Source organism: Oncorhynchus gorbuscha, linkage group LG05 (genome assembly GCF_021184085.1).
Source record: "Oncorhynchus gorbuscha isolate QuinsamMale2020 ecotype Even-year linkage group LG05, OgorEven_v1.0, whole genome shotgun sequence".
Lineage (NCBI taxonomy): Eukaryota > Metazoa > Chordata > Actinopteri > Salmoniformes > Salmonidae > Oncorhynchus > Oncorhynchus gorbuscha.
Genome location: NC_060177.1, coordinates 36,525,415 through 36,548,544, shown reverse-complemented (window position 1 = coordinate 36,548,544; position 23,130 = coordinate 36,525,415). Strand labels below are relative to the sequence as shown.

Below are 23,130 nucleotides of genomic sequence, written 5' to 3'. Positions count from 1 at the left end.
TTATATCTTCTCGGGCTAAAGAAGGTTGAATCTCGGCCTCAATTTCAAAGAAATGAAACAATGATATTCCCATATGCATGGAGTAATGTCTTTCCCCAGTATTTTTTGTTTCTAGAAACAAGCATAAAGCATCTCGGGCCAAGGCACTGTTAAAAATCACTTTAATTTTATTCCAAATCTTAAGCGAACAAAAGTCTGTGATTTTTGCCATTTTCTTTAATAAAGGTAGGTGGGATGGCATCCCCTTTCATACCCCGTCAATTCGAGTCTTGATTATAACTTAACAGCCTGTCATCGACATGGAGGTTGGATATTTAAAGAGCAGGTGGAGGAACAAGCGACAAATATATGGATATAGCATTCTATTGCCTAATATCATCTATCAAACATGTAGACCTACCTCTTTCTTAAATAGGAATATAGGTTCCAACACAAAGCTCTCTTGTTAAAGTCTGCTGAAATGAATGAATCCTACTTTCAGCACCATGAGCTGTCTATTTCTGATTGATTGTGCCACGGCTGCTGTTTCAAGTTTCAGCAACACGATGTAAATTACTCGAAACATATTGTTGCGCTCTCCTTCTCAAACGGAACAGAACATAGGCTCGTCTATGCGCAAGACTGTTTTTTTTTAAACATTTGTAGAAGCCTCCTGAGAACTGTAGCCCTACACAACACAGCCATTGGTTAGGCAGCACACAAAAACGTTTTTGAGAGCAGGCAGGGGCTCCAGGTTGGAATATCCATTGCGGTGTGTAATGCAGCCAAGTTGTATTTACACCATCATTAGCTATCTTAGAAACATAACTTTGCTCTGTGCTTCTCTGAGCATGCACTTCGTAGGCTATGGATCATTTGATTGAGACGACACTAAAGAGTCTATATGCACACTTGATATTGAGCACCCAGCGGGAGAATCAGAGAAAAGGGGCGGCATCCGGCACACATCAAAATGTAGCCTAATAAACTAACTCATTCTAAACCATCGATCAATATTGAAATTACACGTTACATGACCCTCCCCCTGGACTAGATAACAAAAAAAATACTAAACCCTCCCCTTGACTGAAATTGAAAAAGCAAGACCCTACCCCAATTTCCTCCAGGTAACCATTCTGTACATTTAGATTAATCCCTTAGCAGATGCTTTAATCCAAACTTGCATGTGCATACATTTTACATATGGAGAGTTATTGTAAAGAGAGGTACTAAAAAAAGGATTGATTTCTGGGGCTGATACTAGTGCTATACACTATTTTTTTCTTAAGGTTAGATGGCTGAAACTGAACTATACTACTGGATACAAGAGGTAGAAAATGTCAAAAACGTCATCACCGCCTGTTGTTATGACACCCTTAAGACACTGAGAAGTTGATGTAGTAAAGTGCTACAACATTTTGACCAGCAGAACACATGATTAGAAAAATAGCTCAATATGTTCGCTTACACAACCCTAGGAACAAAGGCACTATAGTCTACCAACTTCATACAGTTAAAGACAGATTCTTCGTAGGTATGCTACTTATAAAGGGGAGTGTTTATCATTTAGGGAAGTGCTCAACCCTTTTCCCCCATCTTCTTGCACTTTGCCCACATGTCACTCTGTTCAAAAGACTGGCAGCCATCTTGACCCACACACGAGTAGCGGTAGCCCGTTTGACAATTAGCCTCTGCCTCTTTTGGATGCTCATAAATTCTGTAGATCAGGGCTCTCCAACCCTGTTCATGGAGAGATAACCTACAGGAGGGTTTCACTCCCAGTTGCAACTAAACTGATTCATTCAGCTTATCAACGAGCTAATTATTAGAATCAGGTGCACTAGATTAGGGTTGGAGTGAAAACCTACGGGACAGTAGCTCTCCGGGAACAGGGTTGGAGAGCCCTGTTGTAGATTGACGAGGTTCTATATATTTGGAGGAGGCTTCGCTCTGGGGGATTGGCGGGTCTAGCTCTCTCCGTGGACAGACTTGAAGAGTATCCGCAGGCGAGACATGACTTCGTCCCAGTCCAGGTAGGCTCCCTCCAGGTGTCTCATCCGGTCTGGGTGGCTCTGAAAGCTCTTCCGCCCATGGAGCAGGCGCCAGTTGTCAAAAGTGACCAGGTCGCCTGCAAGAGGAGGTGGAGGGATATGCCGACTCAGTACTCAACCAATATTATACAGATATTTCAAGATGAAAGTTAAACGAACAGGCTACCTCTTAAGTGCTAGTATTTCACATAAAAGATAACCAATAGTCATAGACGTCTACCATCTCTGCAATATTTTAAAATACAATCCTATTCATATTGCCAACTTTTATCCAGGGAAGCTTCACTTTAACTGCTAATGTTGAAGGGGCACACTCATGCACACACACTAACCAGGCTCCATCTTGTAGCTGAGCATGTTTTCTGGTCGCATCATCAGCTGGACGTAGGCCTTGAGGGAGCTGTAGAAGGCCTGGACCTGGTGCAGGGGGAGGTCCAGCACAGAGTCCCTGGTGGCATTATTGTAATTGATCCGGACCACCCGCCCATCACTGTCAACACTGTTCAGAGAGAGGAGGGGTGCCACTGTTAGTAAGTGTAGGTGTGTGACAACCTTTGGAAAACTATGAAAAAGATTGCATGTTGGACATCTAGATCTTGTTGCATAATAAGACTCAGCAGTTGTCAAGTGTCAGATGTACATATCTGATACAATCGTATAAATACGATAAGTAGCAGTATATATACAATTCCCACAGTGACCTTGCTCGCTCACTTAAAATCATCTTCTTTACCCATCAGTTGAGGCTATGAGAGGCTATGTTCCCTCAAAAAATGTTGGGCACCGAGCAACATTCTGTGCAACTTCCGGGGAGCGTTTATGGTGAACACTGAGGCTGTACCCGCTTTAAGTTACAGTTTTAACAGTGGCCAAGTAGGCTACTGTGGCTATTTGATCATAAATCAAAAACAATGGAGAAAAATTCATCCCATAACAGCAGCAAATGTGTGATGTACAAAGTAGGTCGACATTCCATGAGACTTTTGAAAAAAAGGCTTGATATTAAGCTGTTTAGATACTTATCCTTCAGACAAGGACGTGACTGAAAAAATTCATTATTATTAGTTGACTAGCTTTTCAAAGATGGCTAGAAATGCACACATTTTGTGCTCTTGTTGGAAGCACCCACTCCTCCATTGTTGACAAAACATTAGCTATAACTGGACTAATAACTCACTAACTAGCAAAGAATATGAACCAATGTGCACAGGTGGCACATGTAGCCCTTGCTTTGATCTCAAAACAAACACATCTACACACAACCACTCACGCTGTAAACACAGTCCAGTTCAAAGTGAATGACACAGATCCATATATGGAAATGCGCAGGCTGATATTTATTCTGCGCAGCAGTCCAAGGGGAGGTGCGCGCCTGCGCACAGCTTAGAGTGAACATTGGTTGAAGGATGTATATTATACATTTATACTGCAGTTTACATTCTGAGCAGCAGATGGCGACAAATATCCTTCAAGCTCCTAAATCACATCCATGTAGCTTTAAGATAATCCTGAGAATGTGACTGTCTGTATTTTGGTCCATGTTCTACCTGGAGCAGTTCTAGACTGACCTCTGTCAAGTCATATTAATATGTAAGCTGAGTGATGGCTCTTATGTGTGTGAAAAACAAGCCATTGCATCCATGTCTTGCGTATTTTAATGGTGTGGCGCTCACTCACTCTATGATGTGGTTCTTGGACTGCACCATGAAGTCGCAGTAGTCGGACCCTGTGTCGGTGAAGTCCACCCGCAGGGAGGTGAGGGTCCTGAAGGCCTCAGGGTCTTCTCTCCTCAGTTGATCTGCCATGTGGAAGCCGTCCACCGCTTCACTCTCCCCGCCCTCGCCAGCCTGGCTCAGGCAATGCAGGAACTGCACCTGCAAACAGCCATACAGGATATTAGTACCGTTGCTAACTGCCATCCCATACAGGATACAAACATCTATATGACTCAGGTGTCTGACTGATAGTGAGAAAGGAGAGGATTAATGTAGATTTCATGAACATGATGGTGGATCCTGTCTACTCACTCCAGGTGGGTAGTGCAGTGCTGGATAGTCAGTGTGGAGACTGAGTTTGCCAGAGGTGTAGGCCACGTTGTTAGCCTGGGATTTGTCCTGCACCTGCCACGTGTGCCTGTTAAAGGAATGAGAAAAGTTGAGAAAGGTCCATTATTAATGATTATTAACTAATTATCATCACAAAGGTGTTGAGCACTAATGACCAAGGCATTCTCTTTGGAAACATTAAAAAGGTTCGAGAGCAACAGGACACGGAAAAAGTTACTCATCATCCTACATTTCTAGTATTTTGTTAAATGGATACTGTTGAAATAGTATGTCAATTGTGACCCGATTCAGGAAACTAGGCGTATGTCACAAGTCACAACTTCACAGGAGAGCCGTTTGAACGTACATTTTTTTAAAAATCAAAATGTGTTTTCAGACAGAAATGCCTTCTCTATAACATGTGAGCTTTCATGTCATCTGTAAATACGAAGAAAGTTGTTAAATTAAGAGTCTAGTTGGTTGAGCCAAAGAAAAAGTCAGAAACCTTCCCGCAAGCCATGATTGGCTGAGATAATGAGTGGGCTGGACATGCTGAGAGGTGAGTTTCAGATTGGTCTGTGGTGTAGCATCTTGTGTCTATAAAATTAGCTGCTCGTTATATGCAGATAATCCTTTCTACTGCAGATTTTTTCTAAAGATATAACGTTAGCCATGGAGAACTGCAAATATGTTGCTACTGCTCTCAACATTGCTGCCCTGAATTTATCAGGGGCTATCGACAAAGGTCAGTGGGAAAAAGATGCGATGGACTACTTTCTGGAGGACGATCGTGCCATGCTGTGATCATAACAACATACAGGAACTCAAGTCCTTCTGTTCACCTGACTTAGAATTCCTCACAATCAGATGCCGACCGCATTATCTACCGAGAGAATTCTCTTAGAGAATTTGAGAATCACAGCCGCATACACCCCCCCCCCCACCCCCAAACAGACACATCGATGGCCCTAAACGAACTTCATTTGACTCTATGTAAACTGGAAACCACATATCCCGAGGCTGCATTTATTGTAGCTGGGGATTTTAACAAGGCTAATCTGAAAACACGGCTCCCAAAATTCTATCAGCATATCATTTGCGCAACCAGGGCTGGCAAAACCCTAGACCATTATTATTCCAACTTCCGCGACGCATATAAGGCCCTCCCCCGCCCTCCTTTCGGAAAAGCTGACCACGACTCCATTTTGTTGCTTACAGCCTATAGATAGAAATTAAAACAGGAAGCTCCCGCGCTCAGGTCTGTTCAAAGCTGGTATGACAAATCAGATTCCACGCTTCAAGATTACTTTGATCACGTGGACTGGGATATGTTCCGTATTGCGGGGAACGACAACATCGATGAATACGCTGATTTGGTGAACGGGTTTATTAGCAAGTGCATCAGCAATGTCGTACCCACAGAGTCTATTAAAACATTCCCCAACCAGAAACCGTGGATTGATGGCAGCATTCGCGGGAAACTGAAAGCACGAACCACTGCTTTTAATCAGGGCAAGGTGACTGGAAACAGCAGCACCTCTTCAACCTCAGGAGGCTGAAGAAATTTGGCTTGTCACCAAAAACACTCAAACTTTTACAGATGCACAATTGAGAGCATCCTGTCGAGCTGTATCACTGCCTGGTACGGCAACTGCTCCGCCCATAACCATACGGCTCTCCAGAGGGTAGAGAGGTCTGCACAACGCATCACCGGAGGCAAACTAACTGCCCTCCAGGACACCTGCACCACCCAAGCCACTGCCTGTTCACCCCACTGTCATCCAGAAGGCGAGGTCAGTACAGGTGGGACCGAGAGACTGAAAAACAGCTTCTATCTCAGGGCCATCAGACTGTTAAACAGCCATCACTAACATTGAGTGGCTGCTGCCAACATGCTGACTCAACTCCAGCCACTGGAAAAATTGTAATAAATGTATCACTAGCCACTTTAAACAATGCCACTTCATATAATGTTTACATACCCTACATTACTCATCTCATATGTATATACTGTACTCTATACCAACTACTGCATCTTGCCATCTTGATGTAGCCACTTTAAACAATGCCACTTTATACACTGCTTTATACACTGCTCAAAAAGGCAACACTAAAATAACACATCCTAGATCTGAATGAATGAAATATTCTTATTATGACATGGGATGATGTCCCAGATGTGCTCAATTGGATTCAGGTCTGGGGAACAGGCGGGCCAGTCCATGGCATTAATGCCTTCCTCTTGTAGGAACTGCTGACACACTCCAGCCACACGAGGTCTAGCATTGTCTTGCATTAGGAGGAACCCAGGGCCAACCGCACCAGCATATGGTCTCACAAGAGGTCTGAGGATCTCATCTCGGTACCTAATGGCAGTCAGGCTACCTCTGGCGAGCACATGGAGGGCTGTGCGGCCCCCCCAAAGAAACCCCACGCTACCCCACACCATGACTGACCCACCGCCAAACCGGTCATGCTGGAGGATGTTGCAGGCAGCAGAACGTTCTCCACGGCGTCTCCAGACTCTGTAACGTCTGTCACATGTGCTCAGTGTGAACTTGCTTTCATCTGTGAAGAGCACAGGGCGCCAGTGGCGAATTTGCCAATCTTGGTGTTCTCTGGCTGTAAGCACAACCCCCACCTGTGGACATCGGGCCCTCATACCACCCTCATGGAGTCTGTTTCTGACCGTTTGAGCAGACACATGCACATTTGTGGCCTGCTGGAGGTCATTTTGCAGGGCTCTGGCAGTGCTCCTCCTGCTCTTCCTTGCACAAAGGCGGACGTAGCGGTTCTGCTGCTGGGTTGTTACCCTCCTACGGCCTCCTCCACGTCTCCTGATGTACTGGCCTGTCTCCTGGTAGCGCCTCCATGCTCTGGACACTATGCTGACAGACACAGCAAACCTTGCCACAGCTCGCATTGATGTGCCATCCTGCCATCCTGGATGAGTTGCACTACCTGAGCCACTTGTGTGGGTTGTAGACGGTTGTAAAGGTTTGACCCGAGTTAAACAATTTAAAGGCAAAGCTACCAAAAACTAATTGAGTGTATGTAAATTTCTGACCCACTGGGAACTTGATGAAAGTTATAAAAGCTGAAATAAATCATTATCTCTACTATTATTCTGACATTTCACATTCTTAAAATAAAGTGGTGATCTTAACAGACCTAAGACAGGGAATTTTTACTAGGATTAAATATAAGGAATTGTGAAAAACTGAGTTTAAATGTATTTGGCTAAGGTGTATGTCAACCTCCGACTTCAACTGTATGTGATAAGTGCGTGTGTAACAGTATATAAAGTATGTTAATGTACTGGTGTGAAGGCACTTTGGCAGTGGTACTTAAGAAGCACGTATTTTTTGGTGGTATCTGTACATTACATTACTATTTATATTTTTGGCAACTTGTACTTCACTACATTCCAAAATTAAATGTACTTTTTACTCCATTCATTGTCTCTGACATCCAAAAGTACTTGCTACATTTTGACAGGGAAATTGTCCAATTCACACACTTATCAAGAGAATATCCCTACTGCATCTGATCTGGCAGACTCACTAAACAGAACTGCTTCGTTTGTAAATTATGTCTGAGTGTTGGAGTGTGCCCCTGGCTATCTGTCAATAATTTAAAAAAACATCTGGTTTAATATAAGGAATTTGAAATGATTTATACTTTTACTCAAGTATGACAATGTAGTACTTTTTCCACCACTGGATGTGGCTGGGGGTTGTAGCATTTATTTCACATCAATGTAGACTAGTGTGTCTGGGTAAGTGTCACCTAATATTTATCAAATATTTTTAGCACCTGGACACTTTCTGTTTACCTGGACTCTTTCCTTATTGTAGGCTACTACCACTTTTAGTCTTAATCTTCACTACACTACTCACGGTTTAGCACATGACCTCATGTGAATCCTTAACGAGATGTGTTGGGCTGGCTTAAGAGGGTGTGAACAATGCTGAATGGGTGTAGACCAAGTATTCCCAAACGGGCAATGTCGTCATGGGTACGCAAAATAAAAATACAAATTTGCATTAAATAAAACTTCTTTTTTTTTATTCCATTCATATACATTTGGGTGAGGCTTTTTTCTCGTCTGAGTAGCCCATCTAGTGTTCAGCAAAATTACAACACAATGTTAATAAATACAGGTAGCGTAGTCAAATAATGAACATCCAATCACATTAACCATTACTCTCTCGCGGGAATTCCACTAACGGATTGTATGTAGCCAAACGTAGCTGTTGCTCATGTTGGTATCTGTACTAATGGTGCAAATGCCATGACAGGAAGACATAGTGGAGTGGTAAAGCGTGTGCAAGCCATGCACTATGCAATGATATGGGCAGCGACCAAGTAACGCTTTTACAACATGCAGAAGTGCACTGGTTATCAAGGGGCAAAGTATTGACTCATTTTTTAATTGAGAGACAAGCTTAAAGTTCTCTTTACTGCCCATAATTTTCACTTGTCTGACCGCTTGCATGATGACGAGTTTCTCACACGACTGGTCTATCTGGGTGATGTTTTTTCTCGTCTGAATAATCAATCAAGGATTACAGGGACTGTCCACAACTATATTCAATGTGTTGGACAAAATTGAGGCTATGATTAAGAAGTTGGAGCTCTTCTCTGTCTGCATTAACAAGGACAACACACAGGTCTTTCCATCATTGTATGATTTTTTTGTGTGCAAATAAACTCAAGCTTATGGACAATGTCAAATGTGATATAGCGAAGCACCTGAGTGAGTTGGGTGCGCAATTACTCAGGTACTTTCCCAAAATGGATGACACAAACAACTGGATTCGTTATCCCTTTCATGCCCAGCCTCCAGTCCACTTACCGATATCTGAACAAGAGAGCGTCATCGAAATTGCAACAAGCGGTTCTGTGAAAATTGAATTTAATCAAAGCCACTGCCAGATTTATCGATTGGGCTGCGCTCAGAGTTTATTGCCTTGGCACATCGCGCTGTTAAGACACTGATTCCCTTTGCAACCAGGTACCTATGTGAGAGTGGATTCTCGGCCTTCACAAGCATGAAAACTAAATATGGAAAATGATTTAAAACTGAGACTCTCCAATACAACCCAACCTTGCAGAGTTATGTGCATCCTTTCAAGCACACCCTTCTCATTAACCTGTGGTGAGTTATTCACAAGGTTTTATATGTAAGATGGTGAAATAAAGAGCAAAATTATTGATTATTTTATTATTATTTGTGCATTGGTCCTATAAGAGCTCTTTGTCAGCCGGGTTGTGACAAAAACTCACACTCATTCTTATGTTTAATAAATGTATCGTATAGTGTGTGTGTGGCAGGCTTACAATGATGGCAAAAAAACTACATTTGAGAGTGTGCTGACCCTGGTGCTAGAGGGGGTACGCAGCTGGAGGTGGATGTTTGAAGGGGTACGGGACTATAAAAAGTTTGGGAACTACTGGTGTAGACAAAGGAGAGCTCTCCAGTAGGTACCAAAACATTCAAAAGGCCCTTTTCTCAAAAGTGAGTGTATCAACTTTCAAAGCAGAATTACTTTCCCATTGTTCCTCAAAAATGCTGTGTATGATATACCATTTTGTTGCACTGGGTCTCTACTTTTATCCAATGTAAAAAATTAAAAAAAATTAAAAATGTTGCTTCATAAGACCAAATCCAGGTGATGAATAACAATTATACTAAGTCTCTTCTTTGCTCTTGGCATGGAGTCTCTGTGCTCAAATATATGCAAATATGTGCCCTGGTATTTTGTTGTGTCTCTTGGGTTGTTATTTGTGGAAGACATAAATACTGCAGATTCTTTTTTTTAAATAAACAAAAACTGCAGCTTCTTTAATGACATGTCTCTTGCTTTGGTTCGCAGCTGTTAGCTTCCACCGACCGACCTGGGCTTAACTGCTGGCTGTGGGATGCTTGTTGTTCCAACCTCAGCTTTGATTATTGGCCAACGTGCAATCAAACTGGATGATCTACAATTAAGACTATCCTACCAACGGAACATTAAACTGTAATATCTTATGTTTCACCGAGACGTGGCTGAACAACGACACGGATAATATAGAGCTGGCTGGCTTCTCTGTGCATCGGCAGAACAGAGCAGCTACGTCTGGTAAGACGAGGGGCGGGGGTGTGTGCCTATTTGTCAATAACTGCTGGTGTACGATGTCTAATATTAACGAAGTCACGAGGTATTGCACGCCTGAGGTAGAATACCTCCTGATAAGCTGTAGACCACACTATCTACTTTCTCATCTATATTATTCGTAGCCATCTATTTACCACCACAAACCGATGCTAGCATTAAGGCTTCACTCAACGAGCTGTATAAGGCCATAAGCAAACAAGAAAATGCTCATCGAGAAGCGGCACTCCTAGTGGCCGGGGACTTTAATACAGGCAACCTTAAATCTGTTTTACCTAATTTCTACCAGCATGTCGCATGTGCAACCAAAGACAAAAAAACAACAACTCTGGACAACCTTTACTCCACACACAGAGACGTATACAAAGCTCTCCCTCGCCCTCCAGTTGGAAAATCTGACCATAATTCTATTCTCCTGATTCCTGCTTACATGCAAAAAGTACCAATGACTCGCTCAATACAGAAGTGGTCAGATGACGCGGATGCTACACTACAGGACTGTTTTGCTAGCACAGACTGGAATATGTTCCGGGATTCATCCAATGGCATTGAGGAGTATACCACCTCAGTCACCGGTCTTACTACACCGGCTCTGACGCTCATCGGATGTGGCAGTGCTTGAAAAATATTACGGATTACAAAAGGAAAGTGTAGCGTTCAGTCTGGTTTTACCAGGCTGCCCATGTTATCCTCAGTATACAAAGGAGCGGATAGCTGAGAGTAGCAATGGTTTCTATAATTAGGATGTTTAGGAAAAAAATCGGACATGATGGCAAAGTTCAACAAACGCACCCTAGTAAATCTACTGCGATGGAAATATAAAGCTGTGTGGATAATGCAGAGCTTTTAGAAATTATATTACCGTGGTTAGGTTTAAGAGTATATGACACTAATAAGGTCAGAGGGCATGGTTTCTCACCCATAGAACGTCAGTCGGAGGTATCCGATCCTCTGGCTGAGTCGGGCCACCTGACCCTGCTCCACCGGCGCCCCCTTCAGGTAGACAATGCCCACGCGGCGTAGAGCCAGCAGCCAGGCCAGGGCGGCCTTGTCGTCGTGGAGAACCTCCTCGAAGTTGGCCGTGGGGATCCGCAGCTCTGAGTCCCAGTACGTACGCTCTGAGAGAGCCAAGGAGATAGATGCACTTCATTAAAGTATTGTATCATCCTGTATGGTCTGTATCATACCGTCCTGTCAAAGTTCCCAGGTTTTTCAGAAATTCCAGATGGAGGCTCCCCAGAATCAGAAGGGAATACGCTGGAAGGGAATCCTTCAACTGAAAATCCTCGAAGAAGGATTTCTGAAAAATCTGGTAAAGTTCCAGAATTTTGCCTTGTCAGAATTTTGCAATGCATAGAGAGTGCAACTTTAACTCTAGAGATTAAAATTTCAGCCATTTTCTACCAATATTGACAACTGACAGTTTCTGCTCTGTGCAGTGATTGAACTGCCTGGGGTGCAGGTCGGGGACAGAATAGAATGTCCTGGTTTGATTGCCTTGGTTTCAGGACAGCTCAGGTTGTCATAACCATATGGACAGACACCACAGCCTGTCAATGAACAATGGACTCTAACAACAATATGTGTAATGCTCCCGGCCACAGTCTGTACTGCCTGTATGTAATGTGTCTGTGTGTCCATGAAACGTTTCCTCCAAGGGATAGGAGGGAGGGAGGCCAGCTCGATATGGTTGAATACTCTGTGAGGAGGAAAGGGGGAGAAAGGGGTGAGAAGAGTGCATGTCTTGACTGACAGCAGTGGAAAAAGCCTCCCACTACTTCGCTTTGCACCAAGCTGGCTCCAGCCCTTTTTCCATAGAGTGTCTATCCAGTGGCATGAGCTCAGTTAGTGTGTGTGGCTGTGTTAGCGTGTTAGTGTTAGGGGGGGGTACAACAACCCTCTTCAGTAGCAATTCATCAGGATTAAGTGGGGAAAAAATCCAAGTCAGATGTCAGAAAGCTCGACTTTGCAGCTTTGCTGTGAGTACAGCTATGGTAACACATGGAGTCTCTATGTGTCTAGGGGCTTTGCAGGAATATGCTGCAGCTTGATTGTCACTCTGGGGGATGATCCTGACCCTTTTCACCTGCAACAGTGAGTCGTCGAGATACATTGATTTCTTTCACTGATACTGAGGACTTAACCCACAGCAGGTTACCTCTCCTTTCACGCCGTCATCTCCCAAACAACACTCTGTCAAAAAGTCAAGAACCCCCCCCAATCCAAACTCTGTAAATGAAGAGGGTTGAAATATTTTTGGAAGGGAAATAAGATCTTTATTAAAGGCTGGCTATTCGTGAGGGTCACCGACAAAAAGAGAAGGTTGAAGTATGAGGAACTTCTAGAATAAAGGCTAGTTCCTTCCAATGTTACAAGTAGTTCCATGAAATCAGACGAGCCCATAGGCACCATTTGACCAGCCGGTATGTATCTGCACACAAAGGGGGACATAAAGTTCTTGGCTAGGAGGCAGAACGGTGCTTCAGGGATAGAGCCCTGAGGTTCTGGATATCACATATGACAGAGTAAGCCATAACAGCAGAGGTAAAAGCATGTCGTATCGAATTAGGAGTTTTGGCTGAACTGGCCTTCCCCCTGTAAATTTACATTTTCTTGTCTGGTAAACTTGTTCGGCTAACATCACTGATTGACTCCAGATCAGTATGTATTAACTACCTTCACTGTTATGTTTTAAACCGAGTACCATTATGTTTTGAACAAACTGATTTCAATCCTTGAGGGCCAAGAAAAAAATTGTAGAGAGGGAGAGTAAAGGAGAGAGGAAAAAAATAGGAAAGGAGAGACACATGGAGACAGAGAAAAAAGCGAGAGAAAATGGAGAGTGGAAAGGAGCAGAGAGAGAGTCCGAGCAGAGAGCGCTCTAAACCCGGGTAGGCCCTTTAGTGGGTGATGGATGGGATAAGAGAGCGGCTGGCTGGGCAGTGGGCCCGGGCCGGAAGGGTTCAGATGGTGCAGGGCCCAGAACGTTCTGCTTGGTTATTGGTGTGTAATGCTCGACACTCAAATTCTCACCAAGCGCAAAAATCGCTGCTCTGATTTCCTGGAACGTGTAACGTTAGTCCACCAAGCCAATCAGCGATTAGTCTCTCTGACTCTTGCATAGTTTCCAGCCATGTTTAACAGAGATACAATGGCAGGCTGTGTGTGTTTGCTTGAGAGAGAGCTAGTGCCTAGTACGTATGTGTCGAAGAACGCAGGAGTTTTAAATGTGACACTGTTATGCTTGTGTATGTACGTGTTATCTGTCTGTTTGATGGGAGTGTGTATTTGTAATTCCTTTCCTCCCTTCCGTTGGTCTGCTGTGGCTTTCCCAGACGAGGAACTCCTTCTCTCTCGTTGTGGAGTTCCCCAAAAAGCTGCTCTGTGTGTAAGCGTGGTCTTTCACAATTCAATTACACTAGATCAACTTCCTCACACGGTCAACTGTGGAGTTCAGTTCTTTTCGACTGGAGGTATTTAGACGCCATATTGTATGTGGTAAAGGCCTTCACAAACATGGTGGCATTCATCAGTGCTTTCACTGCAAAGGGGGCTGATGCCAGTGAGTGTGCCCACTACAATTATCAGGACAAGCCTGCAGCTGTACGGAAATTTTAGATGAATGGAATTGGGTGTTATAATCAGCCAGAGAAATGTTACCTAGTTGAATACGGAGGTTTCCCGCAAAATACACAATCCTGTATCCAATCATGTGAGAAGTGAAGTCGCATAAACACACAGCCACACACACACACACACGCAGGTCGCTACATTGTAGCTGTTGAAGTCCCATTTACAAAGAGCCTGTGTCTTAAACTGACGTGGCACAGCTAGTCCTTCTCTGGAAAACGCTTCCCACCCTCCATCCAATACAACAAACTAACCTTTCTCTGTTTAATGGAGAAACCTGCACAACAGAACCACCTCTGCCTTCTCAGCTTTAATAAGGAGTCTTGTGACCAATTCCAAACCGACCCCCTAATCCCTACCTCGACCCCATAGTGCTTTTTATAGATCTGGAAGACTTGGATAGGAGTCAGAAATAATAGCTTTCCCCTCTTGTTATAGCGCAACCTAACCCTCAGATGGACTGGATGGAATTTCCCCAGGTTGCTTACACCTATTGAATCCATTCAGATCTTTAATATCCTTATCATTCTCCTGAGCAGTAAAGCTGAACTGAGCTGTGCTGTGCTGGCCTGGTTACACATCCACCGAAACATACCATACGCATCCAAGTGTGTGTGTCTGTGTTTGTCTGTGCGTGTGTGGCGCTGTGTGTGTGTGCGTGCGCATGTGCTCAGCGGGAGAGATTCATCTTCCTAAATCGATAAACCAGTGTGTGTACATGGAAATGGTGAGGTTTGGGGGAAATATGTGTGTTTTTCCATTGATGCACCGGTACAGCTATGTTTTTAGGAGCCTTGGGGTTTTTTTTCAAACTGATGTGTTCTCACGTATCGGCCACAAGAGCCCGTAGGTTCAGAGGGAGTCTAAATTCATGCCAGATGAGTCAAGGAAGACACAGACTCCCATTAAGTCAAAGGAAAGACATATCAGCTGCTGTTTGGATGAGCGGGAACCAATCAAGTGAGCTGATGAGAGTACTTTAGACAGCAAACCTAGTGAATGCAATATCTATGCCGTTAAGTGACTTTTTTATTTTATATTCATACTTGTGTTCATCTCTAAGCCAAGCTAGTTATCAATTAGGTCTTCATTAAAAAGTGAGAAAGAATTCTATCCTATTTTATTACGATTTACAAACATGGCTTGCTTGCTAAAACTACATCAGATCAGAATGTTCCATTCCTTGGTGGCCAAACAGGGACAGTCTTAAATATCTATCTCATTATACCACTAACAACTGGCCCAGAGTCAGATTAGGCCTGTTTATCTCATGAAAGGATGCTTTAAACTGATGCATGGCGAGTTGATCCTAAATCTGCACCGCAGGGAAGAGAGTGACTCAGTAGGCACTATGGTAGTGACCAAGCAGACCGTGAGTAAAGGTGTTGACACATTTCAAATCAAATCTTATGCCACATGCGCCGAATACAACCTTACAGTGAAATGCTTACTTACAAGCCTTTAACCAACAATCCAGTTTTAAGAAAAATAAGTGTTAAGTAAAAAATAGATAAATAAAAGTAAAAAAATAATTAAAGAGCAGCAGTAAAATAACAATAGAGAGGCTACATACAGGAGGTGCCAGTATCCATGTGCGAGGGCACCAGTTAGTCGAGGTAATATGTACATGGGTAGAGTTAAAGTGGCTATGCATAGATAATAAACAGAGAGAAGCAGCAGCGTAAAAGAGGGGAGGGCAATGCATATAGTCTGGGTAGCCATTTGATTAGCTGTTCAGGAGTCTTATGGCTTGGGGTTAGAAGCTGTTAACTATTTTGGACCTAGACTTGGCGATCCGGTAGCGGAGAGAACAGTCTATGACTATGGTGGCTGGAGTCTGACAATTTTTGCGGGCCTTCCACTGACACCGCCTGCTATAGAGGTCCTGGATGGCAGGAAGCTTGGCCCCAGTGATGTCCTGGGCCGTACTCACTACCCTCTGTAGCAGTCGGTAGAGAAGAGTCCAGAGGAAGATGTGTGAGAAACGACTGTGGCCTCTTGGATAAGCCAGCCAACACTGCTTCGTCACCTCACGGTAGGTAAAAGGCTCAAAGTACGCAGGAAGTGTAAACACTAACAAATATCATGATGACAAACACTCCTTGTAGATTCCAATCTCCCTGTGCACAAAACAAGTCTTTGAGTGTTTGCTTGTATACTATACACACTATGGCTTCAAGCTCTAGCCTAGACGATATAAGTGAGGTCAGAACCAGAGCTGGGTTTAAAAACAGTACTTGAAATAATTGAAATATAAGTGCAAACCCCACTCGCCTGGCACTCGAGGCAGGCTCGACAATGCCAAATAGCTTACTATTTAAATCCAAGACTGGTCGGAACAAGGTCCCCTCAGTTGCATGGGCTGGATAAACAACAGGGCGATTTGGTTCAACGAGTTGAGTTTGGCTTAAAAACGGTGTCTCTAAACATCCACTTCCATTCAGCTTCCCTTTAATTAGTATTTCATATGGCAGAGGCAGAGGGGGGGGGGGTTGAACATGACTGCACACAGACTCCACACCTTGCCGAAGGTCTCAAGTTATTAAGCCATTTCACATACGGCCACTGCATACCTCAGTGATGTAGTCTGGTCTACATGTGTGAAAGCGACATCCTCTGGGCTAGAGATTGACAGGCTGCACACTTTCACAGCAGCAGCAGAGTCTGGGGAACCCCATATAATTAGAAATGATTGGAGGCATGTGGTCCATTTCCATGCTGTGTAAATAAATGAAATATAAATGTTTTTAGTTTTTTAAAGTAAATGCTTAGGGGGAAACTCCTAATTCCTACAAACACCAAAAGGCAAAAAACAAGTGAGGGGTGATTCAGTCTGAGTAACACCCCCACAGCTCATATTATCATATTAACCTCGGCATCTCCCGCGTGTGCTACACTTTGACAATCTTACCGGTCTTCTGGGGAAAAAGGAAAACATACATATATTCCAAACTAGGTCTGTCTGTGAGTGAAATAGAGAGTGAAATAGAGAGTTAGAGAGAGAGAGGGAGAGAGAGAAAAAGAGAGTGGGGCCTATAGGGAGCTAAGTAGGGATGTGAACAAAACTTGAGTAACAAAACTTCCAGATGTGAACATTGTTTCACCATCCATCCATCTAAAAGCGTAAACTTTTCCAGGGTTTTTGGCAGGAGGAATTTCAGACCAGACCTCAGGAGGATATAATTAAACCCAGAGACAAGGGGGCTGGTGCGCGTGTGTGTGTGTGCGTGTGTGTGAGAGACAGAGCCAGACAGAACATGAGCTAAACTCTGTCTGGTAGGAGCACTCCTGGTGCTGAGCTAACAACAGTTGAAGAACAAATACCCTGCACTTACAAAGTGTGTGTGTGTGTGTGGGGGGTGGGACCTCTTACACAGGTACTAAAGGAGAGAAGGAAGGGGGAGTGGGAAGGTTGCTATACACACACACTGACTTTAAATCACTCTAGAGTGGAAACAAAGCAGGAGCCACTGAAACCTGTGGATCCTTCAGGACCACGTGTGGAAACACCATCTAGTCTCTCCTCAGTTGAAGTGCAGCTCCAGCCTTCATTTCACCTTCATTACTGCCTTGCCCACTGCTCTTTTCACGACATACAGTAGACTGACCAGGTGAATGCGATGATCCATTATTGATGTCACTTGTTAAATCCACTTCAATCAATGAAGGGGAGAAGACGGGTTAAAGAAGGATTTTTAATTACGACACGGCTTGTGGTGCATGAAATGTATTCTTGGATGTTACACATACTCAGGTTTAACAGTCTGTGCTCAACACTTAGCTAACCAGCTGGCAATTTAGATACTGATATACAGTAAATAACGCTTATTGGTATCAATAATGTTTTCTAAAGTACTTGTGGCCTGTAGCATAAGTTGTTTTAAAGAACTGAAAATTCAGTTAGTGTGGCACAAAGAAAAATGTCAATCAAAAAGTAACATTGGAATTTGCACAACAGGGATGCTTGGTTTAAGTACTGTATGAGGGCACAGAATCTTACTTTTTTTCAGATAAATTCTTCAGGGACATTTTCAATAACAAAAAGCATTTATCTCATGGGTCTTCAGAGCACTGTAGCAGTCAGCTACTGTTAGACTAGACAAAAATAGAATGGACACTGTCAGCATGGGTGAATTGGCATTGTGTGTTCGTGTGTGTGTGTGTTCGTGTGTGTGTGTGTGTGTTCGTGTGTGTGTGTGTTCGTGTGTGTGTGTGTTCGTGTGTTCGTGTGTGTGTGTGTGTGTGTGTGTGTGTGTGTGTGTGTGTGTGTGTGTGTGTGTGTGTGTGTGTGTGTGTGTGTGTGTGTGTGTGTGTGTGTGTGTGTGTGTGTGTGTGTGTGTGTGTGTGTGTGTGTGTGTGTACTGTAGCAGTGAATTTCAATAAACAGAGACACATGCTTAACACAAACTAGGAGCTATGAAACTATGTAGGCCCTACCAGTTTGGGATTGGATCAAATTCAATAATGATGTATTTTTAAATGATTTATCCTGATTTATTCCAGAATATCTACTTTCAGCGACAGTGGGGAAATTGCCATATAGCAGTTCTTGGCATAATCGTCTTACCGTTTAGGAAGAGCTCCTCTTGTAGAGCTTGTCTGGCAGCAGGAGAGAAGCACCGTTTCCTCAGCCATTCTGGGTCAAACTCGCTGGTGTGCTGGTCCGGCCACACTATGGACACCTGAGGACAACCACAGAGGTTGGTTAAGGGTTTGCGTGAGAATCCCAAACCTTTCCCAAAGGAAGCTCACACTAGTGTAGCACATGGGGATGTGTGAAACTTGCTCCTCAGCTGGAAGTGTCCCCACTTGCACCTCTCTCAAATGATGTGCACAAATTGGTTTACATCCCTATTAGTGAGCATTTCTCCTTTGCCAAGATAATCCGTCCACCTGACAGGTGTGGCATTGAAGCTGACTAAACAGCATGATCATTACACAGGTGCACCTTGGGGACAATGAAAGGCCACTCTAAAATGTGCAGCTTTGTCAGAGAATATAATGTTAATTTCTCGATCATACCTCACTCCAACGTCGTTTTAAAGAATTTGGCAGTACGTCCAACCGGCCTCACAACCGCAAACCACGTGGCGCTGTGTGGGCGAGAGGTTTACTGATGTCGTCTTTGTGAACCCGAGTGCCCCATGGTTGCAGTGGGGTTATAGTATGGGCAGGCATAAGCTACGGACAACACGATTGCATTTTATCAATGGCAATTTGAATGCACAGAGATACAGTGACGCGATTCTGAGGCCCATTGTCGTGCCATTTATCCGCTGCCATTACCTCATGTTTCAGAATGATAATGCATGGCCCGATGCCACAAGGATCTGTACACAATTCCTGGAAGTTGAAAATGTCCCAGTTCTTCCATGGCCTGCATACTTACCAGACATGTCACCCATTGAACATGTTTGAGATGCTCTGGATCACGCGTACGACAGCGTGTGCCGCCAATATCCAGCATCTTTGTACAGCCATTGAAGAGGAGTGGGACAACACTCCACAATCAACAGCCTGATCAACTCTATGAGAAGGAGATGTGTCACGCTGCATGAGACAAATGGTGGTCACATCAGATACTGACTGGTTTTCCTATCCATGCGCCTACCTTTTTTTAAGGTATCTGTGACCAACAGAATCATATCTACAGTACCAGTCAAAAGTTTGGACACACATTCTCATTCCAGGGTTTTCTTTATTTTCTACATAGTAGAATAATAGTGACTACATCAAAACTATGAAATAACACACATGGAATCATGTAGTAACCAAAAAAATCTAATCAAAATATATTTTATCCTGTTGAAAAACAAATGATAGTCCCACTAAGCACAAACCAGACGGGATGACATATCGCTGCATAATGCTGTGGTAGCCATGCTGGTTAAGTGCGCCTTGAATTCTAAATAAAAATCACTGACAGTGTCACCAGCAAAGCACCCCCACACCATCACACCTCCATGCTTCACGTGGGAACCTCACATGCGGAGGTCATCCGTTCACCTACTCTGCGTCTCACAAAGACAAATTTGAACTCATCAGACCAAAGGGCAGTTTTCCACCGGTCTAATGTCCATGGCTCGTGTTTCTTGGCCCTTGGCAAGTCTCTTCTTCTTATTGGTTTCCTTTAGTAGTGGTTTATTTGCAGCAATTAGACCATGAAGGCCTGATTCACGCAGTCTCCTCTGAACAGTTGATGTGTCTGTTACTTGAACTCTGTGAAGCACTTATTTGGGCTGCAATTTCTGGGGCTGGTAAATCAAATGAACTTTTCCTCTGCAGCAGAGGTAACTCTGGGTCTTCCTTTCCTGATGAAAGCCAGTTTCATCATAGCGCTTTATGATTTTTGAGAATGCACTTGAAGAAACTTTCAAAGTTCTTGAACTTTTCCAGATTGACAGACCTTCATGTCTTAAAGTAATGATGGACAGTTATTTCTCTTTGCTTATTTGAGCTATTCTTGCCATAATATGGACTTGGTCTTTTACCAAATAGGGCTATCTTCTGTATACCACCACTACTTCGTCACAACACAACAGATTGGCTCAAAAGCATTACGGAAAGAAATTCCACAAATTTACAGGTGTGCCTTGTTAAAAGTTAAGTTAATTTAAATGGATTCCATGAAGCTGGTTGAGAGAATGCCAAGAGTGTGCAAAACTGTCATAAAGGCAAAGGGTGGCTACTTTGAAGAATCTCAAATCTAAAATATATTTTGTATAACACTTTGTTGGTTACTACATGATTCCTTATGTGTTATTTTCATAGTCCGTGTTAGGGTTTGGTCAGGGTAGGCCGTCATTGCCTAGTTCAATAAAAAAAAAAATCTGAACTGTAAATCTTTGAAATTGTTGCGTTTATATTTTTGTTCAGTATAAATTAACTTAAGTGGAGTAGGATGAGTGCCATTAGATTGACATGGATATAAGGTCTGTTTTACATTTCGCTCCTTATGGTTAAATTGAGGAAAGATAAGTTCATCCAAGATATGTTACCTTGTTGTTGTCAGTGACCTGCACCCGGTCGACCCCAGTGTGGATGTCCAGCTGGGAGAGCAGCAAGCTGCGAGCCTGGGCTGACTGCAGGGTACACAGTGGGCATTGACAGTTGTCCCTAAGCCATGTGTATGGGTACAGGCTCTGTCCGCTGCCCTCCCACTCAACCTCCAGCAGCCTTTCCTGCTCCAGGGCCCGGACCTGCCTCACCCCAGGGCTGTCCCCCAGGGCGTTGGAAGGGAGCGGGGAGGGTGCCTGGGTCCCGTGCCCACGGAGCTGCCTCCAGGTCAGGTGAAGAGAAGGAGATGAGGAGATGGCAGCTGCCCAACCAGGCCTACCCCCAGCCCTCAAGGTATGGCAAGCCAAGACAGAGCTTCGCTTGAGCATGGTCGGCAGGGTACATCGTGCTATAGTGGTCGTCCACATCCTCGAACTGGGACCTCCAAATGAGAGCAGAAGGGTTATTGGAAAGGACAGTACACACTGGGATCCAAGTCATCATAAATATTCCAACGGTTAATAAGAGTACAGGTCAAGACACATGTAGGCATGTATTACTTGTTGTTTTTTAAAAGTTATTTTTGAATTATTGTTTTAAATGTATTGTATTATCTAGGCATATTTCACCATAAATTGAATTGAGATGTTTTTAAAAAAGTTAAATTTAAAATAGGCTAGTTTGAGGCTAAAGGTGTAATAATACTAATTGCACCTTGCTACCACACTGATGAGGAGAACAGGACCTTACATTTTTTTGTATCCAAAATTGCTTTCATTTGCTATTTACAAGCGCGGCAACATTGGCTTGTCCCTAGACACCAAAGCCAAAGTCAAAAACCCGGACCATTTCTACAACTTATCTTCTTAAATGTGATTTTAAACATTACCCTAACCTTAAAAACACAATGCTAACAAAAAAACGTGCTTTTTACGATATAGACCATTTTTGACGTTGTGGCTGTGCTATCTAGTGGAAACCACAACATTGCGCGATACAATTGTTGTTGTAGTTGTTATAATACTGTTCTGTGATACTTTGCATGTTTCCGCTTTGGAAACTAGGTGAAAGGTCAATACATGGGCAAGCGTCCCGGAAGCAGCTCGCAACACAGACTTAGAAAAAAGGCTAATATATATAATATATCGCCTTATTTTTTGTTATTCCGTACTTTGAGAAACCTTACAAACAATATATATATATATATTTTAAACAATGTGTACTTATAAGAGTATGAACTACTTGGCTAGGTTACTGTAGCTATCTGCCCAGGCTAGCTCTCGTTCTACTACTAGCTAACGTTACCTTAGCCAGCTACTATTACCATTTAATTTAGCCTCCAATGACAAAATAATTGACATTGGACGCTCGCTTGCTGATATTAATTGAATGTTTTACGAAAATCCAGTGTTTTTAGCGAACTAGCTAGCATATATCCCATACATTTACGTGGAGACAGCGAGCTAACGTTACTGTATAACTTATTTAACGTTACCTTGCTTTCACTACGCAGCCAGACATTCCAGTGACAACACATGCTATATTTACCGGCAACATTACAATATGTAGTATCTAAAAAAAAAGTATGAAAAATGGATGTACCTGTATTATTTTGGTAGGCTTCTAAACTTTTGAATGTTCTTTGTCAACGAAGCGTCTATCAAAATTGCAGTGCCGACTGTCAAACTAGGGGAAAGGTTAGCACGTGGGTGAATGACATAACCACTGTCGTGGAGGCGTCAGAGATTTTGAGTCAGTGAACTTTGCTGACATGACATCAACACACCAGGATTATTGTGTCCCAATATCAAGGTTGGGAATTTAGGAAGTCGATCACAATTACAATAGCTATTAATCATTCTCCCACTCGGTTTGCATATTACAGAATATGGCAGATCTCAATATGCAATCTCTTACCTCAGATTTTCAGTTGTGTCAGTTTGGACTTGTCCAGTGTAGTTGGTCAGTAACCGGTTGAATTAAACTAGCCTGTGGTCTGGAACTGTGTGCAACACCTGCTTAAAATTATATTCACACTACTCAGAACCCTGTTAGTGGAGAGTGACAGTATTCTAATTATTTTCTTAATACTGTCTGTTACTTACCCGGTATTGACTTAGAAAATACTTTAAACAATAATAGCTACATTGTAATAGAATACTAATTATCTTCCGATACAACTTGTTGCCAGGTAGTTTACATTTGTGTTTAATTATTTTATGAAAGTGCTAGATGATTAACTGTTACCACACGAGTAGTGTAATTCTGCAA

At 43.2% G+C, this 23,130-nt stretch overlaps 1 protein-coding gene across 2 annotated transcripts; it reads right to left on the bottom strand.

Annotated features, from left to right (window-relative positions):
• Positions 1-144: 144 nt before the first annotated feature.
• Positions 145-22,578, bottom strand: LOC124035903 (gamma-butyrobetaine dioxygenase-like). 2 transcript variants are annotated; one of them, XM_046349781.1, is made up of 8 exons: positions 22,462-22,578; positions 20,862-21,301; positions 18,431-18,545; positions 11,153-11,351; positions 4,058-4,163; positions 3,708-3,904; positions 2,363-2,529; positions 145-2,107 (listed from the first exon to the last, which is right to left on the bottom strand). In XM_046349781.1, exons 2-8 carry the CDS (start codon positions 21,285-21,287, stop codon positions 1,947-1,949), a joined length of 1,371 nt encoding a protein of 456 aa, XP_046205737.1. In that variant the 5' UTR covers positions 21,288-21,301; positions 22,462-22,578; the 3' UTR covers positions 145-1,946. The 2 variants fall into 2 exon arrangements, with proteins under 2 accessions (XP_046205737.1, XP_046205738.1); XM_046349782.1 differs by having other exon boundaries at positions 20,862-21,294; positions 22,462-22,556.
• Between the last annotated feature and the right edge of the window lie 552 nt (positions 22,579-23,130).